This window comes from Spermophilus citellus, assembly GCF_964194105.1.
Source record: "Spermophilus citellus genome assembly, chromosome: 6".
NCBI lineage: Eukaryota > Metazoa > Chordata > Mammalia > Rodentia > Sciuridae > Spermophilus > Spermophilus citellus.
In genome coordinates, this window is record NC_138187.1 from 36,351,885 (window position 1) to 36,378,468 (window position 26,584).

The 26,584-nt window shown below is 52.8% G+C and overlaps 1 protein-coding gene across 1 annotated transcript in view; it reads left to right on the forward strand.

The window, feature by feature from the left end:
* The first annotated feature begins 591 nt into the window (after positions 1 to 591).
* The window catches only part of FOXK1 (forkhead box K1), a 55,813-nt gene continuing 29,820 nt past the window's right edge, over positions 592 to 26,584 (forward strand). Inside the window, exon 1 of the mRNA XM_081299418.1 lies at positions 592 to 1,177. Within this exon, the coding sequence (XP_081155544.1) occupies positions 651 to 1,177 (527 nt within the window). The 5' untranslated portion in view covers positions 592 to 650. The remainder of the gene's footprint in view (positions 1,178 to 26,584) is intronic.

Below are 26,584 nucleotides of genomic sequence, written 5' to 3' on the forward strand. Positions count from 1 at the left end.
AAGCTCCATCCGGCTGGGAGCTGTGTTTACTTTTTCATACTCAACAGTTATTAAAAGAGGAGACTACTTTTTTTTTTTTTTTTAGGGGGACCTGGCTGAATTAACAATACAGGACCAGGACCCTGCTGTCCTAAAGGGATTTGAGTAATGCCCAAAGTGGCCATTCCCTGTTTGCAGCTAAGGTCTGTGTTCGGGCATCTTAGTCCCCTGCGTATTTGTTGAATGGTTCCAAAAAGTACAAAAGGGGGTCGGGCTGGATCACCAGCGTCCTCCCTCAACCTTGATCTTCCGCGACTGTGTGAAACTCTCAACTGGGGTTCTCAAGTAGGCTCTCACTTAGGAGTTGGGGTGGGGGGAGGTGGAGTCATCGGGTCCCAGGAGACGCCTTTGGGCATGTCCCCCTTTTTCCGGTGACCCTAGGGCAAAACTTGGGGGGTCGCGGGGATGGAGGCACGGGCACGCGCTGCTGCGAGCCGGGGCGAGCAGGGGCCGCGCGCAGCGGGGAGGGAGCGGCGCCTCCCGGCCCCCGCCCGCCGGCGGCTGCTGCTGCGCTGCGCTCCGCTCCGTGTCCGGCCCGGGTTTCCGCGCGCGCCGCGCGCCCCGCCCCGCGCCGCCTCGCCGCCGCCGGAGCCGCTCGGAGCTGCGCGAACATGGCCGAAGTCGGCGAGGACAGCGGCGCCCGCGCCCTGCTGGCGCTGCGCTCGGCGCCCTGCAGCCCCGTGCTGTGCGCCGCGGCCGCCGCCCTCCCCGCCGCCGCGCCTCCCGCGCCCGGGCCCGCCGCGTCGCCGCCGCCGCCGCCCGCCCAGCCCCCGCCCGGGCCGCCGCCGCCGCTACCGCTACCGCTGCCGCTGCCGCCCGGCGCCCCCGCGGGCGCGGCGCCGGCGCTAGTGGCGGCGGCGGCGGCCTCGGTGCGGCAGAGCCCGGGGCCGGCGCTGGCGCGCCTAGAGGGCCGCGAGTTCGAGTTCCTCATGCGGCAGACCAGCGTCACCATCGGCCGCAACTCGTCGCAGGGCTCGGTGGACCTGAGCATGGGCCTGTCGAGCTTCATCTCGCGGCGCCACCTGCAGCTCAGCTTCCAGGAGCCGCACTTCTACCTGCGCTGCCTCGGCAAGAACGGCGTCTTCGTGGACGGGGCCTTCCAGCGGCGCGGCGCGCCCGCCCTGCAGCTGCCCAAGCAGTGAGTCCCGCCCCGCCCCGCCCCGCCGGACCCCCGGGGTCGTAGCCGCTGCGACACCGTTCGCCTTGACCCCCCAGGGCCGGCCCTGAGCCCCCGGCACCACCCCAACCCCTCCCGTTTTGAACCCCGGAAACCATCCTCGACGTCGACCCCCACTGGGCCAGAACCCCTGGGGTTAACCCCGCTGCGACCCCGCTAGGCCTGAATCTCAGGGATCACCCCGGACTCCGGTCCTGAATACCCCCCCAGGATCATCCCAGATACCGAATCCCTGGGGTTAACCCCCGCTGTGACCCCACCAGGCCCATATCCCCAGGGTTACCCCCCAGATCACCCTGGCTATGACCCTGCCCAATCTGAATCCCCGGGGGCCCCCATACTGGCCTGAACCTCAGGGTTACCCCCACGCCCACCCCATCAGACCTGAATCCTTGGGGTCACCCCCCACACACACACTTCCACCTAGTCTGAACTCCCAGAGTCGACCCCTGACCTCATCAGGACTGAACCTCTGGGACCACCCCTGACGGTATTCAGCCTGAGTCTCCAGCATCAGCCCGACCCCAGTTACCCCCAGGTCTCAACCACTGTGATCAACCTCAACCTCCACTTGTCTTAGTCTCTGTGGTCACCCTGGACCCTTGACAACCTAGATCCACAGGTACACTCCTGACCCTGACTCCTGCCAGGCCCCCAGTGTCACCCCAGCTGAGCCTGGGTCTTGAGGTCACTCTCCACGCCCTCCCGGTCTTGACTTCAGGATAATACCTCTAGGCCCCAGGTCTGGATCACCCATATCACCCTTCCCCACCCCAGACCGTGATTGTCCTGGAGGGGACAGCCTGGTACCAGTGGTCCCTGGATGGGATCCCCACCCCATAGTCCCTGTGTTAGGGGCAGGTCTGAAGCCAAGGGTCAGCTAGGCAGGGAGGGGCCAGGACAGGAAATGAGTGCCTCAGTGTAACCTGAGGTCAGAGGTAGTAGGGAATGGGAGGCCTTAGCCACCGGAACTGGGACCCTTGTTTCAGAGTCCTATTAGACCACTGACCATCTGATTGGTGCACTGCCCCTTCCCTGCCGCGCAGTTCCCCACCCCATGTGCTGCCCTCAGCTCTTGGGGACTTCAGGGGACCTCGGGGACTTCAGGGGACCTCGGGGACTTGAAGTCTGTGCTTTAGGAGAAAGCCTGGCAGATTACTCACTTCCTCTGCTGCACTTTCTTTTTCTATTCCGTAATTGCCTCCAACCCCTCACTAGTGTGTGTACCCTTCAGTGCCGGTTGTGTACACTCAAGAGTTGTCTGTCTGTCTCATAACACATTCAGAAGCACTGGAATCAAGGGAGTCTTTGCTGGACTAACTCCCAGGCCTTGCCTTTCTTTCTTTAAACTGCTCTCCTTTTAGGGTCGGGCATGTTTGTTGTAGACACTTTATTGAATGATTTTCAACATCAACAGTGACTCACCCCAACTTAGGGTGTGAGAGGGAAAGTACACCTTCATTTTCCAAACCTGAAAGGTGTGCACTTGTAAAGTCAGGACTTGGCAGATAACAGTTCTGTTCCTCTCTCATAACCTACACACTGGGTCCATTGCCATGTTAAAGGTGTCCCTGGCCCAGACTCCTCCAGTGAGAAAATGACAGGTAAACACTGCTCTCCACCTCCCCCAGGCCCCTAGAGGCCTGTCTCTGTACCTTCATGTAGCTCTGATTCTACAGCCCTCTTTTCAGGTTTTCCTGCCCTAGCCACCCCTCACCTGCCCCAGTTACTGGATCTTGAATGAGGTGTTCATACTCGTGTTTTCTCCATAACAGGGGAAAGTTTCAACCCACAGGGTCCTCCTGGTCATCTACCAAATTGGCCAATTCAAGTCTATTATTTTTGAAAGTTTATTGGTGCACACGGTGCCTCAAAATCTGTACTTCAAGGAATTGGTATCTCAGTGGGTGTGTTTGGGAGCACTGGCTTAGCTGTCAGGAAATGTGTGGCCACTGAGTTTGTGCTTTAGACTTGCACCAAGTACTCCGCCCCACTGTGCTGTCTGTATTTATTTGATTTCTACTTCTGAGCACCATCCGTGTTAGCAGAGACGCAAATGGTAGAACAGAACCACGGTGCAGGAGGAAAACTAGTAAGCGGATGCCCGTGTCTGCCCTCCTAGAGAAAAGACATTTGTTCTGCAAACCGCTGAAGCCTGTTAACAATAGTTGAACAGTTCCAGCGGGTGTGCATTCTCTTTTCCTTTAGGAAGCTAAGTAATCGAGTATATGGAACAGGATGTTGTGAACTTCTGTTTAAGAGTTAGGTCAGGTTTCTTAGGACGAATCAAATAATCAAGAAATTTCAATGAATTCAGAGCAAGGAAGTGGGTTGTGAACATTTTCATCACTCTGAATGGGAAATGCGTTACTGACTAAAGTCACCGCAACACTCACCATGTCTGTTCCCTAGGGCTTTGGTGTCCACTTTTGCCATTAACATTTGAAGCTATGAGTTTCTTTGCCTTAGCTGCAAGTTCTCTCTCATGGCATTGGAGTTTTGTTGACTTGAACATGTGTGAATTCAGTGGACGGAATGGTTTTGTATTGCTGGTTTTGCATTGTATTGATTCCCAAAGCAGTCTTGTCCCTAGCCTCCTTTTTCCCCATCCTTAGGACAGGTGACAGCCACCTGGGTGACATTTGCATGCACTCCCCTGTGCACCTCCCACTTGGGAAGAAAACCAGACTTCACCCCCAATTGTTACTAGAAGTATAACTTTTCCAATCTTCCACATTTTAAATTATTGGTGGTGGCAGGGGGAAACAACTTGCGACACTGCTCAGAGCTGAACTTGGTGCACTGCAGAGTCTGACCCTGTGGTAGAAAATCACACCAGAGCTGCTAGGCCCAAAGGAGCATGCGTCAGCTCTGATTCAGTAGCTTCTTCAGGTGGCCTTGGTGGGACTTCGGGTGGGCTTGGCAGGACTGCATGTGTCTGAGTGGTAGCACTTTTCTAGCCCCTAAGCTCTCCTTGAGGCTCAGGCTGAGAATCTGTCACCTTTAATTAGCCTCGGTGCAGGCACTGGCAAGCAGTAACAGCAACTCACTTATACTTGTTGAATGAACAAATCGATGACTAAGTGGACTTGTAGTTTCTATAGGGGCAAAACATTGTTATAGATTTGGCTTTGTTTCCTGAAATGTGGCAGTCTTCTTAGGTTACATAGTGTGTGTGTGTGTGTGTGTGTGTGTGTGTGTGTGTAGTCTTTGACACCACTTAATTCAGAATTTGAATTAGATATGACTGGTGAACTTGAAATACCCTTTCACGGCCCTTCTTTGCTCTTCCTCCTCCTCTGCAGCCCTTTCCCCAGTCCCTTTGTAGGAAGTCTTGAGCACTTGAATAGTTTCAAAACTTCCCTTTGCGGTAGCTTTGAGTGGCAAGATTTATGAGACTTTTTTTTTTATTATTAACTTTATACTTGTCTTTATTGACCAAATTTTCTGCAAGGAACATGGTTACTTTCTAAAAACATTTTTTTTTTTTGTTATGGAAAATTTCAAACATAAAAACAGAGTAGTGGACATTCATGGACCCATCACCTCGTGTCCACAGTCATCATCTTATGGCCACCCTTGTTTCATCTGCATCCCCGTTCTGCCTTCCACCTCCTGGAGTTACTTAGAAGCGAATCACAGATGTCATATCACTAAAATTGAAGAATTCTTTAAAAAAAAAAAAAAAAAAACTTAACCACAGCGTCATTGTCACACCTGAGAATTTAGTTCCCTGCTGTCATCTCTTCACTCCACTTTCAGGTTTCCCTCACTGCAAGGGGATTTTCTTCCTCCTGTGCCTTTTCTTGAATTGAAAACCCAAGGAGGTTCTGCTGTGGGCTTGGTGGCTGGGCCTCCTGGATCTCTCAATCTGCAGGCTCCATGTCACCCTCTTTATTTTCCTGCTTCAACTTATCCATGGAAGGAAGAGGGTCATCTGTCATGTGCAGGTTTCCACAGCTCCTCTTACAAATTGGATTCCTGTGGCATCCGCCCCGGTCCCCTGTCATTCCTGTAAATTGACTGTTGGATCTGGAGAGCTGATCAAACTCCAGTTTGTTTGTTTGTTTGTTTGTTTGTTTATTGCCCAAACTGCATGGCAGGTCTTGCCATGTGTGTCTGCCAGGCAGCGAAAATGTTCTGTTAGGCTCCTTTTTGTAACATTAGCAGCTTTGGATAGTTGTTGCCTGAGTCCCTTAATTTATTCTCTCTTGTCCTCTCATGGCTCCTGCCAGCCACCAGCCCTAGGTGCTTAGCAGTGCTGACGCGTTCTACCTGCTGAAAAGGCTACGGTGAGTGGCGGGTGTTATGGATCCCAGCTCCTGCACTTGTGCCGTGATAAAAATCAATTAGTTGAAACCACCAGAGCGTTTTACTACACAAATAATTATTTTAGACCCAATAAAAACATATATAACATAGTTTCTCGTTGCTGTTTTGACTGGCCAATTGAAATATGTTCAATTAGTTTTTAACCATTATGCAACTAGTTATCTGTACAACATGGTTATTTTCAAATTAATTGGAAAATGCCATAGACTTGACAAAGACCGCAAGTTTGTCTGAGTGTCCATTGTGTAGCATCCAAGGACAGTCACAGCACTCCTTCAGCACTGCCTCCCCGGAGGGAGCTGCTGGGTCACGGCTGGTTGGCCAGGAATGGCATCTGTGCTGAGCTGAGATTTGCACTTGGGACGAGAGAGAGTGTCAGATCCACCACTTTCCAGTGGTCAGAGCCAGAAGCCGTGAGGACCAGGGTTGTGCTGTTCTCGTCTCCACGCAGAGGGGGCCTGGAGTGAAGATGGGCAGAGCCACGTGGGGAGGGGTGGGCTTGTGGTAGCTGTAAGGGCAGCAGAAGCCACGTAAGGGACCGGACAGTCATCCAGCCTGGCTTACTGGACCTGGGGCCACAGTGGGGCAGATCCAGGTGAAAGACTATCTGAGGAGGACGGTCCTCCCCAGTGACTGGATAGGGGGAGGAGGGCTCAGCCCCAGGGTGGGAGGAGGCGGCATAGCCATCCCAGGCAGGCTGGTGGGGCGCTGTGTGGCAGAGAGGAGAGGCCTTGGCTTTTCTTGGCTTTTGTGTGCGTGTATGTGTGTGTGTGTGTGTGTGTGTGTGTGTGTGTGGTCATCCAGGCAGAATAGGAAGTACAGTGTCTCCTGTTCCTTTCTTTCTTGCTGTGATTGTGCGTTGGGTGTGTTTGTTCAGTTAAACCGTCATCTTGTTAGAGGCTTGCTTTAAAAATTTGGGGAGAGCCAGTTGCTGTGGCACATGCCTGTAATAGCAGAGACACAGGAGGCTGAGACAGGAAGATGGCAAGTTCAAGACCAGGCTCAGCAACTTAGTGAGGCCCTGTCTCAAAATGAAAAATTAAAAAGGGCTGGGGATGTTGCTCAGTGATACAGCACCCCTGGGTTTGATCCCAAGTATTACAACAACAACAAGTTGTGGGAATGTGGCAAATCGGGACAGCGGTCCATTGAGTCCTTGTTATAACATTAACCATCTCCTAGGGTCTCATTCACACTGAGAGTTTTGAGTTTACACCCATTCATAACAAAGTTCATAGAATCTTAAAAATCAGTCCGTGGAAAGAATGTCATTTATCCTGCAGTGCGTGTTGAAACGGACTTAGAGTAAATGTGTGGAGGCCTTTGTTACGCTGCTGGAAGATTGAGGTGGTGGGTTGGTAGGACCTCAAAGGGCATAATGGAGAGTCTTTATGGGGTTCATATTTAATATTTTTGAAAAAGACTCAGCTATGTTTAAAGTTATGTACTGAAATGAAACCAAAGCATTTGCTTTGGAGTTATAGTAATTTACTATTTGCTGTTTTTGCATCTTGTGAATGTCAGGGGATAAACTTGCTAAATTAATGACAACTCAAATTGCAGCAATGCCTCATTACCATAATTACCCCACATTTAAAGCATTTCATATTAAAATGAGAGGATTATTTGAAATGCTTTTACTTTGATTTCCTGGAAGTAGACTGTTAACATTGCTATTTGTTAGGAGATTTCCTAGTTAATTTTCATTGGGACGATCACTTCAAGAGTTCTGGTTTCCTGGTAAGATGTTACCAGTTGGTAAAAAGAAAGAAAAACGCAGCGTGTATGTGAACACGGCTTGTGAGTTTACAAGGGAAACCAGGAGGCGTGCTGTGTGTGGCTTGGTGTCTGAGGCTGGGCTGGCCTGGGCAGGATTGCTTCCCTCGGGTGACCCATGCGCAGAGAGTTGGTGGTGTGCGCCTCCCTGGCCACTGTGAAGATGGGCTGGTGTGCGTTGGGCTTTGCTTAGACATGACAGTTCCAGCTGCCGGCAGATGTGCGGCTTTCCTCTCCTGAGAGCGATTTCTGGTGGGTAGAGGAAGCTGGTCAATAGACAGAAAATGGAGATGGACATTTTGTACGTGACTTGGTTGAAAAGACTCCTGTTTGCCCCCAGTCATCCGGCACGTGTCTAACCTTGTCTCAAGGGCGCAAACTGTCCTCCATTTATTCCCTCAGAGGTACTGACTCGTTCTTCCTGGTGCTGCAGAGCTGAGCTCTGATCCGATTGCTGCGATGCTCAGAAACCTCACTGGCATCCCAGTACCTGCTCTTCCCCCCCTGCCACCTCACCAGCCCAGGGCCGGCTCTCCGGTGGCACTGCCTGGACACACTCTACCTACATAGCAGCTCACAGGGGTTGGTCCAGGGCCCTTGTGTGCCCTTATATGTTCTTGGGGACCTCAAAGTACTTTGGTTTATGTGAGATATGTCTGTGAATGTTTACCATATGAGAAATTAAAACACATATTTATTAATCTAAAAATAGCAATAATAAGCATATTTCAAAAATAACTTCCATGGAAAAAACCTCTATTTCCCAAAGGAAAACAAAATTAGAAAGGGTCATTTTTTCTCCTTCTCCTTCACACGTCTTCAGCGCCTGGCTGACAGACACTGCTGGACTCTCATAGCTGCCTCTGCTTTGGGTGTGTCACTTTGGCCAAAGGACATGAAGACGATCTGGCCGCAGACGTGTGGCTGGAGTGGCGGGGGCTTTTAGCAGGCTTTTCAGGTGACTGAAGCTCCTGACATCTCACCAAGACTCCGGTTTCTTATAGACTAGTTGCAAAATGGACTCTGAGCTGTGTCTCGGGCTCTGGTGCCAGACTACAGATTACGTTAAAATCCATTGCTGTCTTGCATTCACGAGTGACCTTCTTACCCCCACGCATGGTTTTATGACATCCTGTGTTGGCCACGGGAAAGGTACCTACTGAGGTGTGCAGACTCACACCAGTGCATCTGACCGTACAAAGATCTACCACGCGGCCTGCGCAATGGTTTCATTAATGAGGTTCTAGGCATAAAGTTAGCTAGATGAGATCGAAATAAAACACACAGACTCAGTTACCTTATTTCTATTGCTAGGTCCGAGACGGCTCCCCTCTCTGGTTCCCTCCTCTAACCGCCCAGCAGGGCAGCAAGGATTACTCAGGGCTAGCAGGAGAGAGAGAGAGTGAACACGCCTGGAGTATCCTTTTATTGGGGAACAAGAGATTCAGGGGAGAATTCCATCCAATGAAGGTTGAGGGGGAGCTGCACTCCAAGGTCAGGGTCAGTGATTGGGTCCCCAGGGTCAGTGGTCAGGCACACCCCCACACGGATGGGCTCTCTCATCAGGAAAGGGCCGGGAAAGCTTCGACAGAGCCAAAGCACCTCAGACCCTTAACGGGAGTCACCCAATCACGTGTTAGAATGGCTTCCCACACAAAGACAAGTCTGTGCCACCTTAGGTTCAGTTGGTACTTAAACTTGGTCCCTTTGAATATAAAAGTGGAAACCTTGCACCGGAGCAGACTGCAGTCACTGGCCTGCCTGGTGCCTTGTGGCATGATTCGGGTAACCGCAGCAGCGTTATGGCACAGTGGCACTCCTGCGTTCTCTCAGGTTGTCGGTTCCCCTGAGCAGATGGGCCTGTGGGTCTCCCTCTCCCTTTCTGCCAGGGGTAGCAGGGTGGGCGGGCAGGGCAGGGCCAGGGGGCTCCCAGGGGTCTTGGGTAATGTCAGCTACCCCGTGCATTTTTAGGCAACAGCAACTGTTGTTTGGGATTCTTATGAGACTTTTCTAAGCACACTGTTAGAACTACCATTTTTGTATTTTATAAAAATGTGTTTTCTCCCACCCACTACAGTACGGGGACCCTGGGAGGCCTGCTTTTCGTCCTCTCCTCACCTAAGCCAATTCAGGCGACTGCTCTTCCACCGTGTGGCTCCAGCTCCAGGGTTGAAGCTTGGGGTGGGGTTGGCAGTGTCCAGGATGCACACAGGGAGTCCGGTGCTGTCTTCCCTGTGGCTGGGCCGTGTGGTCGTCTTTGGTAGTTGTGGCTGTGACATGGGAGTCCGTGGGGTCTGGGTGCAGTGAGCTACAGACTCAGCCGGGCACACTCCCACCTGGTCTTGGAGGGTGAGCCAAGCTCAGAGGTGCCACAGGGCCGAGGGGCCAGAGAGCCTTCCCAGAAGTGTCCCTTCCGTCATGCTGACAAAATGAATGCCCTGTGTTCCCAGGAAGCAGTAGCTGGGCTGTCCTGAGTGGGAAGTGATCTGTAACCCTGGTCATTCCTTGGAGCCAGTCTTGAAAGTGTCAGATGAAAGCTGATGCTGGGGACAGCAGGCTGGGGTGGCAGGCGTGAGTTGGAGGAGGAAAGCATGGAGGGTATCTGCCTTGGGACGCAGGGATCCTGCCTGCCTGGCAGGTACATCCCTGTGGTTGGGAACAGACTCATCTCTCAGCCTGAGGAAGATTCCTGCCCTTGGAGCATCTGGCTCTCTGTTGGGTCGGGACCCGCCCGGAGCACACAGAGCCCCGTTAGGTTCTAACCCAGAGCAGACCTTGCCAGCTGCTCGGCTCTCTTTGTAATTGCGTTTTCCTCTTCAGTTGTGGTGTGGACAGATTCTTCCAGGCCTGCCTACCCTTGGTCTGGCCATAGGGATGCCATGGAGAGTCTCGAACTTTCTACAGCTGCACTGTGTAGCTGTGGGCCATGTGGGGCCAGCAAGCATTTGGAACGTGGCTGACATGACTGAGGAGCCGAGGTGTTCACTCCTTTCCAGTGTTCAAGGTAACTTGGGACAGTCAGGTGCCGCTGTTCCCAGAGTGCCCAAGAGCCCGCAGACCTCTGGGTGTGGCCCTTCTGTCTACCTCTGCCTCAGGGCAGCCTGGTTTTCTGCAGTGTGATTGGAGGTGGTGGAGGTGGCCCAGGCTGTGGGGTAGGCTCTTTTGGAGTGCCTGGTTGCTGCACAGGTGGACAGCTGTCCTCTGTCCCTGCCACTGCGGCCTCAGTTGGAGCAGGTATCTTCCATGGTCCCTTTATTGCCCTCTTGAAGCCAGATTTGGATGACTTACTTCCAAAGGAAGATGCCTGCGGAGAGCGGGGCAGGGGCAGGTGTGCTGCGCAGGGGCTCCACAGAGGGGCCTCTGTGTTCCTGGGGTTACGGTTGCCTGTGAGTGCAGGTCCGTCGTGTTTCATTCATGTCCTTGCAGATGTTGTTTCCTTGGTAGACGGTGGGTGTGGCACGTCTGCCTGCCCCTGACTGCGCCCACATGGCTCCTGTTCTAACCGGGTGGCACTTGTCTGACAAGCCCTTGAAGTGCTGGCTTTTGGCTCACAGGACCTGGACCTGCCATGGCACTCGCTACGTGTTGGGGTGAACTTGGGTATTGCCTGCAAGTCCCACAAGGGCAGGGGGTGGCACTGTTGGGAGACTCCGCTGGCCCCTGCAAGTCCCACAAGGGCAGGGGGTGGCACTGTTGGGAGACTCCGCTGGCCCCCGCTCAGCTCTGCAGGCTGGCACCAGAGGAGAGGTGGGTCCCAGGGATGATGGGCCAGGCCCACTCATGCCAGTGATCAGAGCCCAGCCCCTGGCCACTCCAAGGAAGGGCAGTGTGCCCAGGAAAGGGATGACAGCAGTTCACTCAACAGCTAGCCAGTCCATTTTAGATCAGGGCGGAAAGCTGCAGCCTGTGGACTGAAGCCTGCCAGCCATCTGTATTTATAAATAAAGTTTTATTGGAACACATCATGCCCAGCTGTCTGTGTGCCATCTGTGCTGCTTAACTGGGATCGAGGCCCTGTGGCTCACGGGCCTGCACTGTTTGCATCTGCCCTTGACAGGAGCAGCGTGCACAGTGCCCTCGTGGGCTGCTCTCCAGGCCAGCACCCTGCAGCACTGGTTTGCTTCAGACAGAGCCGTATTTTTCTTGTCATGTTTAATCCTAGGTGTTTTATGTATTTGTTTTCATAGTATGAATGGATCTTTTTTCCTCATTACTTTCTAAAGAGTTAGTGTTAGGAAAAGTAGGCTGTGTGTTTTTCTTTGGTATGAGTTTTATAATACCAACTTTAAAAAAATCTTAACATTAAAAAAATAAGCTTTCAAGAAAGTTTTAAGATTAGTACAAACAACTCACCCATCCTCTGCCCAGATTTGTTCCTTTTTAGCCTTCTGCCACATTTACTTTAGCTTTTCTCTGTGTGTGCTTTTAGGAGTGAACTGTATCATATCCTTGACACTGCAGCCTAGATTTTCTGTAAATAAGGGCATCTTATGTAACGTTGATCTCACTAAGTTCGGGAAATTTAGCATGGATGGGTGCTCGTAATCTGATATGAAGTCCCTGTACCAGTTTCATCAGCTGTCCCAGGAGCACCTTCAGTGTGTTCTGTCCCTGGTGCAGGACGCGGTCCAGGATGAAGGGTCGAGTTTGCTGTCACGTCTCTCTGGTCTCCCCAATGTGGGTCAGTTCCTTTGTTGTCTTTATTGATCTTGGCATTTTTAAAGAAGACAGGCCAGATATCCTATCTCTTGTAGATTTGTCTGATGTGATAAAATCCTGATTAGAATCAGATTGAACACCTCTGCTTGAAATACCAGAAAGCAACAACGTGTGCCTTCTCAGGCTGTCCCGGCCAGTTGCCATCCCTGGCTTAGGTGCTGTCTGGCTCCCCACCAGCCAGTTACTGTTGCTTCTTGTGTAATTAGCAGCGATGTCTGGGTGGGGCTTGGTGGAGAAGGTTTTGTATCTAGTGTATTTACTGTTTCTAGTAACAGGCCTTCGGTTCCTGGGCTGCACTTCCTAGGCCTCGTCTTCATCTACAAGTGAAGTTTACTTTGTCTCTCTTCCACTATTTTATCTTTCGTTTCTTTTTGTTGAATTGGCTGGAAAAAACTTCCAGATAACATTGACCAAACATGGTGACGAGGGGCTCCTTTCTTGTAGCTAGTGGAAAAGGAACCTCTGGAGGGGTTTCAGAGAGAAAGCAGCTTTGACCACTTAGGAGACACCTCCTCTCTGGTGTGGTGGCACACCCCTGTGGTCCTAGCTCCTTGGGAGGCTGAGGCAGAAGGATCCCTTGAGCCCAGGAGTTAGAGGCCAGTTGGGGCAACTTAATGAGATCCCATCTCAAAAAAAACTAAGAATAAGTAAATTTGTAAAAAGCCACTTCCATCTGGTTTGGTTTGGTCCCAGAGCACCCACCGAGCCCTGTGACTGTTGTGGTGGTCTGAAGTTCTGTTTGTCTGATGCGTGCTAAAGAGTTATGGGAAGCTGGATGCGGTGGTGTATGCCTGTAACCCCAGCAATCCCAGCAGCTCGGGAGGCTGAGGCAGGAGGATCACAAATTCAAAGACAGCCTCAACAAAAGTGAGGTGCTAAGCAACTCAGTGAGACCTTGTCTCTAAATAAAATCCAAAATAGGGGATTGGCTCAGTGGTCAAGTGTCCCTGAGTTCAATCCCTGGTACAAAAAAAAAAAAAAAAAAAAAAAAAAAGTTATTGAAGGAACACCACACTTTTCTGGTTTACTGCTGTGACCCCAGTGTGTGCCAGACACTAGGTACTTTGTAAATAGTTGTTGGCAGAATGAATAAACAAATGGCAGAGAGCTGAATGCAGAAATAACCTGAGAAGTGATTGGAGCTTAATTTGCTTAGCTTCTAAAAGATCCAGCTAAGTCAGGTTAGCTGGGTGCCCTTGGGCAAGTAGCCTGGTCTCTGAGCCCATGTCCCCATCCATAAAATTCTCACACTGCCCACTTCCCAGGGAGATGTGGGAATTTCAGGAGGTGGGTTAGAGGGCCTTTCATGCCTGGCACATAGATAGTGTCTTAACCCCCAAGTCTGCACATCATCATCACCATCATTACTGTCCTTGTTCCCAAGCACAAGAGACTGTCCCCACTCTGTGGGGCCTATGGATGTGGAAGTGGGGTGTGTTTTGAGGGACCATGGAGGGCCCCAGCTTCTCCGTCCCGGCCTGTTCCAGCAGAGGTGGCCGTCAGCTGACAGGTACACCGGCTGGAGGATGGGCTGCCTGTCTCTAAGGTCCCTGCAGGCTCTGAAGGCTGTATAATCGGAGCAGAATAGTCGTGTTTTGTTTCTTTGTGTTTGTCTAGAGAACAGGAGCTCAAAGTACAGAGGATTGGAGAAGATGAACTCAGGTTTTACCTTTAATGCCTTTGAATGACCTTTGGAGGGCACCAGGACTGGCTGAAGCCTGGGGAGGGCACAGGGATGTCGCCAGGAGTGTTTGGGTCCCAGGTGAGCCACAGGCTTCAGCCAGTGCCATCCTTGAAGGGCTTTGACCCCAAGCCGGGGTGCAGAGAGGTTAGGAGTCATGGACCAAAGCACCAAGTGGATGGTGGAATTCGTGTTTTAAGGCATTTTTAAAACACAGGAAAATACAAAGGATAATTTAGCAATTGCTGTGCATCCACTAAGAGTTGATGCTCTTGCCATTTTGTCATATTTTTTTTAAGAGAGAGAGAAATTTTTTTTAATATTTTTAGTTTTCGGTGGACACAACATCTTTATTTTATTTTTATGTGGTGCTGAGGATCGAACCCAGTGCCCCGTGCATGCCCAGGCGAGTGCACTACTGCTTGAGCCACATCCCCAGCTCTTGTCGTATTTTTTTGAGCCCTTTTTTTAGTTGTAGATGGAACAAGACCTTTATCTATTTTATGTGGTGCTGGGGATCAGACCCAGGGCCTCACACATGCTAGGCGAGTGCTGTACCACTGAGCCCCAGCCCAGCCCCCCACTTTGATATTTTTGGGTTGTAGATAGACACATGCCCTTATTTTATTTTTATGTGGTGCTGAGGATCGAACCCAGCATCTACCTTCCACGTGCAGGGTGAGTGCTTTATCTGTCAGCCACAAGCCCAGCCCCTCGGGCCCATTTTGGGAGGAAGCGTAACAGCAGATGGAGTCGAGGTCCAGGGTCCCCATCACCATCCTCTTCTCCAGCAGCAGCTCCTTGGAAGTAAACCTGGCCCTGCGTCCGGCTCTCCCTGGCTATCTGAGGGCGTCTCTGTGGAGTGTTGGACTCTAACACCCCTAAGCCGTGGCTTGTGGCCTGCACCCCAGGGCCGTGGTCAGGCAGGGCCCCTGTCTCCACAGCCCCCGTTCAGACTCCAGCCCTTGGCCAGGCGTGGTGCCCTTTGAGTGCCTTTCTCTCATTCTCGAGCACTGACATTGGCTTTCCGTCCCAGAAAAGGCCAGGTTTACTCCCACCACTTCACCCTCTGGGGTCAGGCTCCTGTGCCCAGCCCAGGGTCTCCTCTCCAGCTCACCCCTCTTGAGCTAACGGCTGCGTGTGACCGCTCCTGGGCTCTTCCGCCAGCCCCTTGCATGCCAGCAGAAGGCAGGTCTGGCGCACTTCAGCAGGCTGACTGTGCGCTCGGGTGGTGCTCCTTTGGGCATTTCAGGTGTGGCGTCCTCTCTGAGGAGGTGGCTCTGCAGCTCAGATCTTGGTCACCTTAAGTGCCTGGTGACGAGGGGAGTCAGAGCCCAGGCATGGTAGGCAAGCAGAGGGACACCAGCCCAGAGTGAGTTGGCTTCGGGGTTCCCAGGCAGGGAGAGAGCCTCAGATGGCTCAGAGAGGCGAGGTGTGAGGGCCGCCCCAGGGACAGATTGCCGAGGCCATGCCCAGGTGCAGAGAATGGTTCTTGTCATCTACGGCAGAACTGGAAGCTTGACTGGTAAAGCCAGATTATCTTGGGGAAGCCCCAGGTGGGGGACTGTGCCCCATCACATTCAAAAGCCATCAGACAACCCGCTGTCCCTCCAGTTCTTGGGAAGCCTTTTAGCCATGTCTTTCAGAATATTGTGACCACATAAAAATGAAAACGGAGTCTCGGCCTGCGGAGGGCTGTCTGGGCTGCTGGAACCGGGGTTTCGCTGGGGAGAGGAAAAGTGGCCTGCGGGAGCCGGTGACATCGGTGAGCCCACGAGGAAGCGTGCCCTCCGCGTCACTGTAGGTGCAGCAAGACCGAGCCCTGTAGGGAAACGTGCGCTGCGTCCACATTTGGAACTTTGCCTCTTGCTTTCTTCATAAAATACAAGTTACTCAGACACCTCGAGGCGCAAATGCAGGTCTGACCCTGTGAGCTTTAGTGACCGCAGCTCTTGGGGTGTCTTTTCCCTTCTCTGTGAACAAGAGCCCTGTTTCAGAGACTGAGAAGCTGAGCCTGGGTGACGGTCATCACAGCTCCTGGGAGACTGTGGCATCTCGTCAGCTCCCTTGGTTCCCTCTAGCCCAGCCGAGTCCTGTTTGCAGACTACAAATTGCAAAGGGAAGCAGTGGAGCTCAAGGTGCAGGGGCCGGCTCGTGGGGCTGGGGAGCAGAGCTGGCCCCACGCTGGCTACCACCAGCAGCAAAGGAAATGAAAGAACCTCTCTAGCTGAGAGAGCGTCCCTGTGCCATGGCTATCTACAGCCGTCCACAGCCCTGTGAGACGACAGGTGCCCCTATCTCCTAAGCAGATGTGTTCCCTGGGACACTCAGTCCACTGAGGGCTCACTGGGGCATGAAGGTTGGAACCACTAACCCTGGGGTGTGCGGGGGACTTCCCAGAAAGGGTGTCCTTGACAGGGCCTCATGGGTAACTGGGCAAGGTAGAAGATGAGGGAGCCGCAGGGCAGATAGTGCCTGCCGTGCGTCTGCAGGGTATGTGGGATCCACAGGCTGGGGGGTGCTGCTCCAGTCCCCACGCAGCCCCGCAGCCCGTGCCCAGCCTGGCGTCTGGAGGGCAGGTGGTGTTAAGCCACCCCTCTCTCTCCAACCTGGCTGTGTTCTGGCTCCTTCTGTCTGGAGGGTGCCAGTCATCCTCCAGATGGGGGCTGGCCCCGCTTGGTCCGAGGGAGCCCTCTTGCTTCTTGCAGTGCCTGGGGGAGACGGAGAGGCCGACCGCAGCCCTCGTGCCCCTTCATCTGCCTGAAATTATGGGATTTCCCGTAACGTTTTTCCCCTTACATTTAGTGCGATTTAGGGGATCGTATCAGCCAGCAAATTTAATTTTTCTGTGATTTTTTGTTTTGTTTTTTAAGTGCCAGTGAGATTCATGGTTGGTGTCTCTGGGCAGTTTGGGACATTTCCCTTTGTTTTGTCTTTGAACTGAGGGTCAGCTTACCAATGAGCTACTTCCTGGGCCCTTTTTATCTTCTGCTTTGAGATAGGGTCTCTCTGGGGTCCCAGGCTGGCCTTGAACTTACTGTTTCCCAGTCTCCGCCTCCCAGGTTGCTGGCACCACAGGGTGGGCCACAGTTCTCAGGCCTGGCATCTTGCACAGTGTTAAGCAAGGCTGTCCCTGGTCAGAGGCTACTGCGTGGCCTGTGGTAGGGGCACAGAGACTGGCCCTGGGGTGACCAGGCTGAGCTGGAGCCACCTGTGAGCGTGGTGACAGCAGGAGCCTCAGGGTAGCCTCTCTGGGTTTCCTGTCCAGGGCCGTCTGGTCACCCCTCCACAAGGTTCTGCACCCCTTCTCCTGTCCGCCACCCCAGCCACCGCGCAGCCTCTCAGTGGTTACCATCATCATCATTATCTGGTGAAATAGAAATAAAATTGCCACCTTGAGTGTCTGGGGCCTCAGGCACGTTCCCACTGCTGTGCAGCCGTCACCACCGCCCACCTCCAGAATTTACATTTTCCCAGGTGGAATCTCTGCTGGTGAGACACTGACGCCCCGCCCAGCCCTGGTACCCCCATGCCATTCCCGTGAACTCACTCCTTGCCCCCCATCCATTTCTGGGGTCTTTGTGCATTGCAGCCAGTCTGAACCTGTGCTTCCACTTAATTTAATGTTAATTTAGATGTTTTTGGCATCATGTCCCTTTTCATGGGTGTCCTGAGCCTTCAGCTGCCCCTCCCACCGAGTGCCCATCTCTGCCATTGCCCCTGCACCGTGGCCCGCGTCGCCCTCTGTTCCCTGCCCTTCCCACCATATGCTGAGTGTCCCTGCCCACTGTCTGCCATGTGGACCCTGTCCCTCAGGACCCCTCCTGGGGACTGTGTTTCTTAGTGTGGTTTATGGTTGTGCCTTTTTAAAAAATGTGTCATTTCACTTCTCCCTTCCTCTCCTGTGCTCCACATGTTCTGAACCGTGTAGAGAAGGGTTTCTGTCATTATTTGTAAAGATTCACACGGGCCCTTGACCCTGCTGGCCATGTCACTGGAGTGAGTAGCAAGGGACATGGAGGAGGTGAGCTCTGGCACTCTCCCTGGTCCGACTGCCCCTGAAGGGTGTGCTGGGGTCTGGGCCTGGGGGATCTGCCTGCGAAGTCGCTGCTGCCTTGCAGCCCCTCGCCTAGGCCCAGCCTCAACTCCTCCAGGATGCGGTGGCTCCTGGCCCTCCGTGTGGTTGTGGGTGGCTCTTGGCCCTCCGTGTGGTCGTGGGTGGCTCCTGGCCCTCCATGTGGTCGTGGGTGCCTCCTAGGCTGTCCGTTTCCCTCATCTCGCACGGGCCACCGGGAATGTGGGGATCCCATGCGGCTACCCAAACCCCAGTGTGCCCATGGCTCCCAGCCTCTGATCAGCTCCTCATGTTTAGCTGTCACTAGGATCCTGCACACGGCCACCAACACCGTGTCTGCGTTTACCCCTTTAAAGCAGGGCTTTCATCAGCTTGTGCTTGTAAGTCGAGCAGCGCTCATCTTCTCAGCTTTATGAATCATGATTCTGTTTTGTCACTGTATCTAAGAAGCCAGGGAGTAGGGTGTAAGCTGATCAAGATAACTGTCGAAAGGGGCAGGGTCCGTCCTGCGGTGCTGGGGATGGAACCCTGGGCCTTCTGCTTGCTAGGCCAGGGCTCTGCCACTGAGCCTTATTTTGGTTTTGTTTTTTCATTTTTAATAGAACAGCTGATGGTTGCTTTGGAGAACTCATCCATCCAAAATGACTTTTTCCCTGAGGACTCTGGATTATTAGTATGGTAGAGTTAATAGAAAGTCAAAGCTTGAACTTAAGAAATCAAAGTTTCTCAGGCCAGCCTGCATGCATGGTTTTCTAAGTCAAATTTTATAGGTGATTTGTTTTTGTAGGAGCCAGATTTTTAAAAGAAAGCTTTAAAAAGGTGCTTTAGCCTTCATGTTATGTATCTACGTAGCTTTATTATTTCAGACTTCTCCATGACCCGGTGATGCTCCACATTACAGAAGAGAACCTTCCAGAAGCACATCCTCAGCTGACCTTATCACTCTGAGCTGCAGCCTGTGCTCACACTAACTAGGATGATACAGCGTCACCAGGCCATAGGATCCATGGGACCCCCATGGTACACATAGCTTGTCCTTGACCAAAATGTCATGTGGTGTGTGTGCTTATGGAAAAAACTGGAAAACATAGAAATGTGGGAAGGAGAAAAGGCACACACAGCTCTCCACCAAGGTGACTGTGCCTCTGTCTGTTTCCCAAAAAAGTCCACTGTGGGGACTTCACTGAGCTGCATATTTACATCTTTATAGCCTCTGAACATCCAAGTCCTTATTGGTGAGGGACATTAGAGTATTTTTAAAACACCTTTCCTATATGAATGCTCTGTTTAAAAGGCTAGGTAAGTTTTTTGGTTCCCTAAGTTAGGAGTGTGCATCTGTGGAAGGCAGGCTGGCTGGTCCCCAGCAAGGCTCTCTGCTCAGCCCAGTGCAGGGGCTTGGGGTCTGCGTGTCCCACTCTCCACCTCACCAGTGCAAGCCTAGTGCAGACACCCAGGCCACCCTCAGCCCAGGTTGGACAGTGCTGTCCTCTGCAAAGAGCAGCATGCGGTGTGTGGCTGTTTCTGAACCGCCTGCCTGGTGGACAAGTGTCTAGGACTAGCAGGCGCAGCCTTAGAAACCCGCAAGGCAGCCTGCGTTGGGACGCTGCTTAAGGGAGGATGATCTCCTTTCCTGGGAGCCTAAGTCGTCTTTGAATCCTGAGTTTGGCGGGCCCTTCCCTCATGTGCTTGGACACTGCTGGGTGTGGTGCCTTTGTCCTCTTCTGGTCCTTTCTTGGGGAAGGACATTCCGTGGTGTTTGATCTCCAGCATCTTAAATGCTGTGGAAACAATTCCTCAAGGAAGTAATTCGGCTGCTTCACGTGCTAATTGAATTCTATTGCCCTTTCTGCTTAAAAATAAAAACCAAGACCCTGGGGTTCCTGCCTCTGTCCTCCGTGGGGTCTGTAGAGTAGACCACGCTGGACAGGCCAACCTCAGGGAGCTCCTGATGCTTCTCCCTAACGTACCCATTTCTTGTGAGGCTGCAGTGCTATGGGGACAGACCCCGAAGGAGAGTCACTGGACCTTTAGGACGCCTAGGGAGGGATGTGTGGGGCGGTGGGCTCAGTTTTGATTTCAGGGAAAACTGTGCTGATGAATGGGCCGTTGGGGAGGGATTGACGGGACTGAGGGTGCGATTTGCATAACAATTAAACTAGTTTAGTGTATCCTGTAGCACTGGAAACCTGGCTGCTCCCAGGCGATCATTCAGTGTTATTAATCTGTTTTATGACCCAGTTTCCCCAAACGGGTAATTTCTCCTTCCTAGTATTAAAATCTATTTAGAGACGCAGCTCTCTGAGCAGGCAGAGGAGGTGGCTGGAGAGCAGTCCCTGGATACTCCTGGGGCCTCCTGAGCTGCTCCTGCCCTGTCTTTCCAGGCCGCTCTTATGATGTGGGACGAGGTTTGCCACTGAATCTCAGTTTTTCACACATTTTTCAGAAATCCATGTGACTGTAGAGGTGGTTGGTGGTTGCCCCAGAGCTGGGGGGGGGTGGGGGGCTCTGGGTCAGGAAGGCCAGCGTGGGCCTCTTCCCAGCAGGACCTGGTGGACTTGGCAGAACCCTGTGGCATGTTCTCTTGGAGTCTTAAACCAAATAGTGCCTTTTCCTGCATTCTGTTTGGTGCTGACCCCGGCAGCTGGGTTCTCTCTAGACTGGGTTTTATCTAGGTCTCTAAACAAAGGCCGGTCCCTGTTGCTGCAGCTGCAGTCAGCCAGCTTTCCTCCAGCACCCCCAGTGGTCTTTGATCAGGTTTTATCAATGGCTGCTAGTTTGGGGAAACAGACTCACATGCAAATCAGAGCCGTGCTGGGATAAGCACTCCCCTGGGGAGCACAGGTCAGAGCCCAGCTAAGCTGCAGAGCCTAGAGTTTTCTGTTTTGTTTGAATTTTACATGACACAACAGCACAAAGGCGACCTAGTGTGTACACGGATGTAATAAAGTACAGTGATTTGCCCCCAAAAGGTGTTCACTTGACTGCTGCGCGGCTGGGGGACAATTCCTTGGAGAGACCCCGCTTGGCCATGCGCGTCTGTTGGAGGTTCCCGCATCCCAGTTTCGTCCTGTCTCCTCATCATGGGTTGCACTGCCCTGCTGATGGCCAGCCCCGGCTTCTCTGAGGGACTGTTTGATTTCTATTCTTAGGGCGTATACAGGGCCTGGCACAGAGGACTTAATAAGTGTTGGTGAATTAAAGGCTGGACACTCACCGCACAGGCCACCTCTGGCAGGTCACAGCTGACCCCCTCTGCTGTCTGGTGGCCTGGTGGACGCAGACTTCAACTGGCAGCACAGACCTTGTCTGCAGAGCCCACACACAGATACCAGGTTAGTGGCAGGCATGTGGGGTCTGCCAGAAAAGAAGAGGTTCCAGGGAACTGAACCAGCAAGATGGCAGACTTGTTCTGCCACGATAAGGTTTCAATTCACCTGATAAAGAAATAAATCCAGTTGCATATTGTGTCTGGTTGGAACATCTGCGCAGTGAAATCCCACAATGTAATGGTGATCGCTGACTCTGACTCACGTGGCAGCATCCTCTGCGTCCTCTCCCTGTTCAGGTAACAATGTCTCTCCTGTAAAATGGGCCCAGAGGTAGCTCCTGCCAGAGGGTTGAATGAGCTCACCTGGGAGTGGCAGCTGGCTGGAAGGAACGCCACAGGACAAGACTGGGAGTTGGGGTTACACTGGGGCCTTAGGGGAGCAACAGGCAGGGTACGGGATTCTCCAGGCCCCACGGTGGAGAGTTAGTTCAGCAGGACTTTTTGTGGTTTTGATTTTATTGTCAAGCAAAAAAGTTTTTAAGAAAATTCAGTTTCTTTGTTTCCTCATATGAGGAGTTAGAATATTGAAGCATAAATAAAATTCATCATTTGCTGCTTTGATGCCTGTGGACAGTTACTCTCACTCCCCTAAGCCTGGGTTTCCTCATCCGAGATACAATGTAGATGGTGCTTCCATCTGATCAGGGAGAGACTCCTAGAAAGTACAGAGACCTGAGTCTCCGTCTTAGGATCTGCAGTCTCAGTGGCTACTCATTATTTTTTGTGTATGCTGGGGATTGAACCCAGGGATACTCTACCACTGAGCTTACATCCCCAGCCCCTTTACTTTTTCATTTCATGACAGGGTCTCAGTTGATGAGGCTGGCCTTGAACTTGGGATCCTCCTGCCTCAGCCTCCAAAGTCTCTGGGATTTCCGGCATGCATCACTGTGCCTGGCAATTGGCTGCTTATTTAAAAAAAACCCACACAGTAAACTTCAGATTTGGTGCCCTCGATCCATCTTTTAATTGGCATTTGAGTTAGGAGTATTGTAAATTTTTTTAGAGGACTATTTTACATATACTTGGAATAAAAAAAAATGGCCTTGGCCTTCAGATAAATTAGTGCACCCAGGTTTGGCTTTCTGCCTGGATAGGGAGAAAGCCTGCTGGCAACAGGGGGCCTCAGCATTGTCACACCAGGTGGCCACACTGCAGTGCAAGGGGCACCAGTTCTGGGATGGGCTCACAGGCCACGGCTGCTTTTAGGGGACACTAGACCCAGAGGGAGCTGCTCCATCCCCCTACCCGGAATCACAGCAGTTCCACACCTTGGATTTTCTCCGTTTCTTGGTTTTCAGTTTGTCCTTGTCACTGGTCTTGGGACAGTTACCCTTGTTCCTCTCCTGTTCCATGCGACTCCTTCTTGACAGGGCTGTGTGTCTTGAAAACGTCCCTGTGTGTGATTTAAATGCCCCAGCAACCTGGCCTCAGCTCCAGCCCAAGGGCTCGCTGTCCTCCTGCCTTGCTGATCTGTCACCCTCAGATAGGGGAGACTTCGCTCTGTTCCCACTTGGGAGAGCGCTTGGATCCATTTATGATTAAACACTGCGCAAACAGCCAGGTACGTTGTTGACACTCCGCGGGTCGGTGCAGACACAGTGCCGGGGGTGTGTGTGTGTCGGGGGGGGGGGTGGTGGTGGTGGTGGTGGTGGATATTTTTCTCTTTTCTGTTTATTTCCAGTGGACAAGAGATGACATTTCACTTTAAATTGTGCTCAGAGCCCTGTGGTTTCTGCCAAACTCCAAACAAGATTGCATTTTTAAAATATGGCCAGAAGAGAGATAAGGAATCAGATGTCACCAGGTTACTCTGTGACATTATTAAACTGTTGTCACCACCAAACCACTGCCAGTTCCCCTGGGTCCTTCCACAGCAGCTCTCAGGTGCTAAACTCTACATCTAGAGCTCATATTAGGATTTGGTTCAGGTGGCTTATCCTTAGTGGCTTAGTGCCCTTCCTGTCCTGCCAGTGAGCTGATTCCACTGTGAGATGCTCATAACTGTCCACAGCCGTCTGTGTGATTGCAACGTGATGAAGGATGTTTCTTTTACACAAATGTGTCCGCGTGCTTCAGCGCCCAGCTTGGGGTGGGATGGGGGACCCACATGGAGAAAGAATGAAGCTGCGCCGGGCCCTACGCCTACTGTGGGGTCAGCAGGGGTCAGCTCCTGAGAGAAGGGTTCCCGTGGCCACTGTCCTTCCCTCTGACTCCTGCTCATCTTGCAGGTGGTTTTAGGTCTGCTTTTGAGCCCTGAGAACTTACTCTGTGCCCCCCCCCCAGTGCAAGATAGTGCAGAGGCTCGAGGACCCCCGGCCTTGCTGTAGCTTTGAGCATGACGCTTAAGGTCAAGAACAAGATCCTGGAAGGGATGCATTTGTTGGTTGGTTTTGTTTTAGGAGGCACATCTCACGGACTTGGACCAAGTAGGTGACATGTTCCCACAGCTCAAAATTCAGGAGTGACATAGGAAAACTCTTCTGCCACCTGGGGTCCCTTCCCTGGTAACTGGTCTCTGGCTTAGGGAGGGCCTGGAATCCAGCCCTCCTACCCTTAGAGGGACGTGGCTGGTGTCAGCCCTCCTGTGCCTGCAGGAAGTGTGCAAGGAGTTGTGCCCATGGGGCAGGGTGTCGCAGCTCTTCCAAACCTGCCTTTTCCTGGTGCAGAGTGAAAAGCCTCTCCAGCCACCGCCAGGTGCTAGGAAGCATGAGGGGCAGCTGCTCGGGTCAGAGGAGTCTCTCGCTTGTTCAGTGCATAACACATTCACAGGGAGCGGGACAGGGCTGTGACATGGGGGTACAGGGAAAACTGATTGGTGGCACTGGTTTGTTGGCAGTGAAGCTGGCAGGCTCTGGCATGAGCATCAGGGGATCAGGTGGGGGTGGCACTGGGACACACCTGGCCAGGCTGGGGCTTCGTCTGGCTGCTGGCAGACGGGCCTTCAAGAAGCCTTGCGCCCATCAGCCTCTCCCACAGAGTGGAGCCGGGAGTGAGGAGCAGGCACCTCGATGTTCTCTGGGGTTGTGAAACGTGAAGCTTTGCGAGGTCTCCTAGCGGTCCTCTTTGTCTCGCTGTGAGTTACTGGCAGGAATCAGATGTCACCAGGTTACTCTGTGACATTATTAAACTGTTGTCACCGCCAAACCACTGCCAGTTCCCCTGGGTCCTCCCACGGCAGTTCTCCAGAGCATGTTCCCACCCGTGGTGACTCTGAGTCTAAGGAACCATGGGGCATCAGGACAGGCGCTCACCGTGCATCCAGCCCGGCCTCAGCAGGGCAGGGGCCAGCTCAGCCCCACACCTGGAGTTGGTAAAAACAAGTCAGCAAAATTGGGTGCCTCTCTGCAGGGTGCTTGGAGGGAGCCGGCAGGACGTGGGTGCTGTGTGGGAACCAGGAAAAAACCGGGCACATGAGCCTGGTCCGTCTGGCTCTCCCGAGGATGGCGAGGGTGGGGGGACCGGCCCCTCCATGCTGCAGCTGTGCGCAGCCTCCTGTGAGAAGGGGTGCCCTGTGCACATGGGCCTGGGCCCTGGGCCAGCCTCAGGAGGAGAAGCCACTGTCCCCATGTTGCAGTGACTAGGTGCAGCTCACGAGCCGAGCAAACCAGGGGCCTGAAGGTTGTGACTTTTAAGCTGATTGTGTGATTTTTCTTTTTGTTATAAAAATTAAGCCTGCCCCTGGTTGTACCTCGTGTTCTGAAGCAGCACCTTAGCAAAAAGCTGGTCGTGGGGGTGTGGGACCCCGATCTGCACCTGCCCTTAGCATCTGCAGCTGCCTCTATTGGAGTGCCGAGCCCAAGCGCCAGGTGCTGACATTTTGCATGGGGCACGTTTTGTCGTGAGTGCTCTGGTCCAGTTTCTTGTAGAATAACTGAATTCTGATAAAAGGTGCAGACATAGCTCTGGGCTAGTGTCAGGTGGCGTTCTGTTCCCAGGTCTTAAATCGGGTGATTTTTTGGGGGGGAGTTCTGGGTATTAAATGCAGGGGTACTATACCACTGGGCTACATCCTGCGCCCTTTATATTTTCTTTTGGGGCAGGGTTTTACTAAGTTGCTGAGTCTGGCCTCAAACTTTATCCTCCTGCCTCAGCCTCCCAGGTTGCTGGGATTACAGGTATGCATCACTACACCTGGTGCAGAGTCTCATTTTTGTAAAAGCAGCAAAATAGTGAGCATCTTTGCCTTCCTGTCTCTTCCTGGCAGCCTCCTACCGACCCTGCTTCATGTTTTTACCCCTTCTGCAGGGTATCCCAGTTTTTTTTTTCAAATATTTATTTTTTAGTGTAGTTGGATACCGTACCTTTATTTATTTTTATGTGGCGCTGAGGATCGAACTCAGGGCGTTGCACGTGCGAGGCGAGCTCTATACCCCTGAGCCACAACCCCAGCCCCGGGATTCCAGCTTTGAGAAGGGGAAAGGGCTGCTCCTTCTCCCTCAGTCATGACCCCAGGAGGCATGTGGCTCACAGTGAGGGGCTCCTGCCCCTCAGCTCACAGGTACCCTTTTTCTTTTCCCACATATTTAGTTTTTAGTTGTGGTTGGACTCAATACCTTTATTTTATTTACATATTTTTATGTGGTGCTGAGTATCGAACCCGGGGCTCCGGATGTGCTAGGGGAGCGCTCTACCTCTGAGCCCCAGCCCAGCCCCACAGGGACCGTTTACTGTGAAATAGATTCCCAGGAGGTTGCAGGTGTACTCCAGAGAGCACAGCCACCTTAGTACCCAGGTGATAATCAGAGCTGGACACTGACGCTGGTGCCGGGTTGGGGCTCCGTCACCTTACCAGGTGTGCACCTGTGCCTCAGCCCCTCAGGGAGGATGCAGCGCCGCCCCCACCACCGTCACCTGCCACGGTGCAGCCACCCCAGCCCCATCCCGACCCAGCCACCCACTCTTCTCCGTTGACAAGGTCATCCTCATTCTGAGGCTGTTGGGGTCACTGCAGGCTCAGCCTGCTGCCCTCCTGTGCAGTCGGTCACTCAGCCCTTGAATGGCCAAGGAAGATGTCACAGGGAGTGATGTCACAGGGAGTGACCGCCTCTCCTGTCGGGGAGCTGCTCAGCTTCTCCAGCTTCTGAAGCTGCTGGGAACAGCCGGCCATGGGCTGGTCTGCAGGGGACCCCAGTCTGTTTCCCTGGAATGGACAAGCCCGGGCGTGAGTCATCAAGTCGTGTCCTCAGTGGACGTTTAGCTTCTGGAGCACCTGCAGAGTGGCCATGGGTCTCACGCTCCCACCCATGTGCAGGGGACCCAGGGTCTCCGCTCCTCACTGTCCTATGGTGGCGTTGGTATTTTTCACCTCCTGAGGGGCTTCAGGGTGACACCACAATTGCTGGGGTGCAGGTGACACCAGAACCTCTGCTCATTTGTTTCCCAGCTTCTCCCTTGATAGTGCACTTGTTTGGTGATGCCTGTGTCGGTGGGTGTATAGTGTACATATTCCGTAAA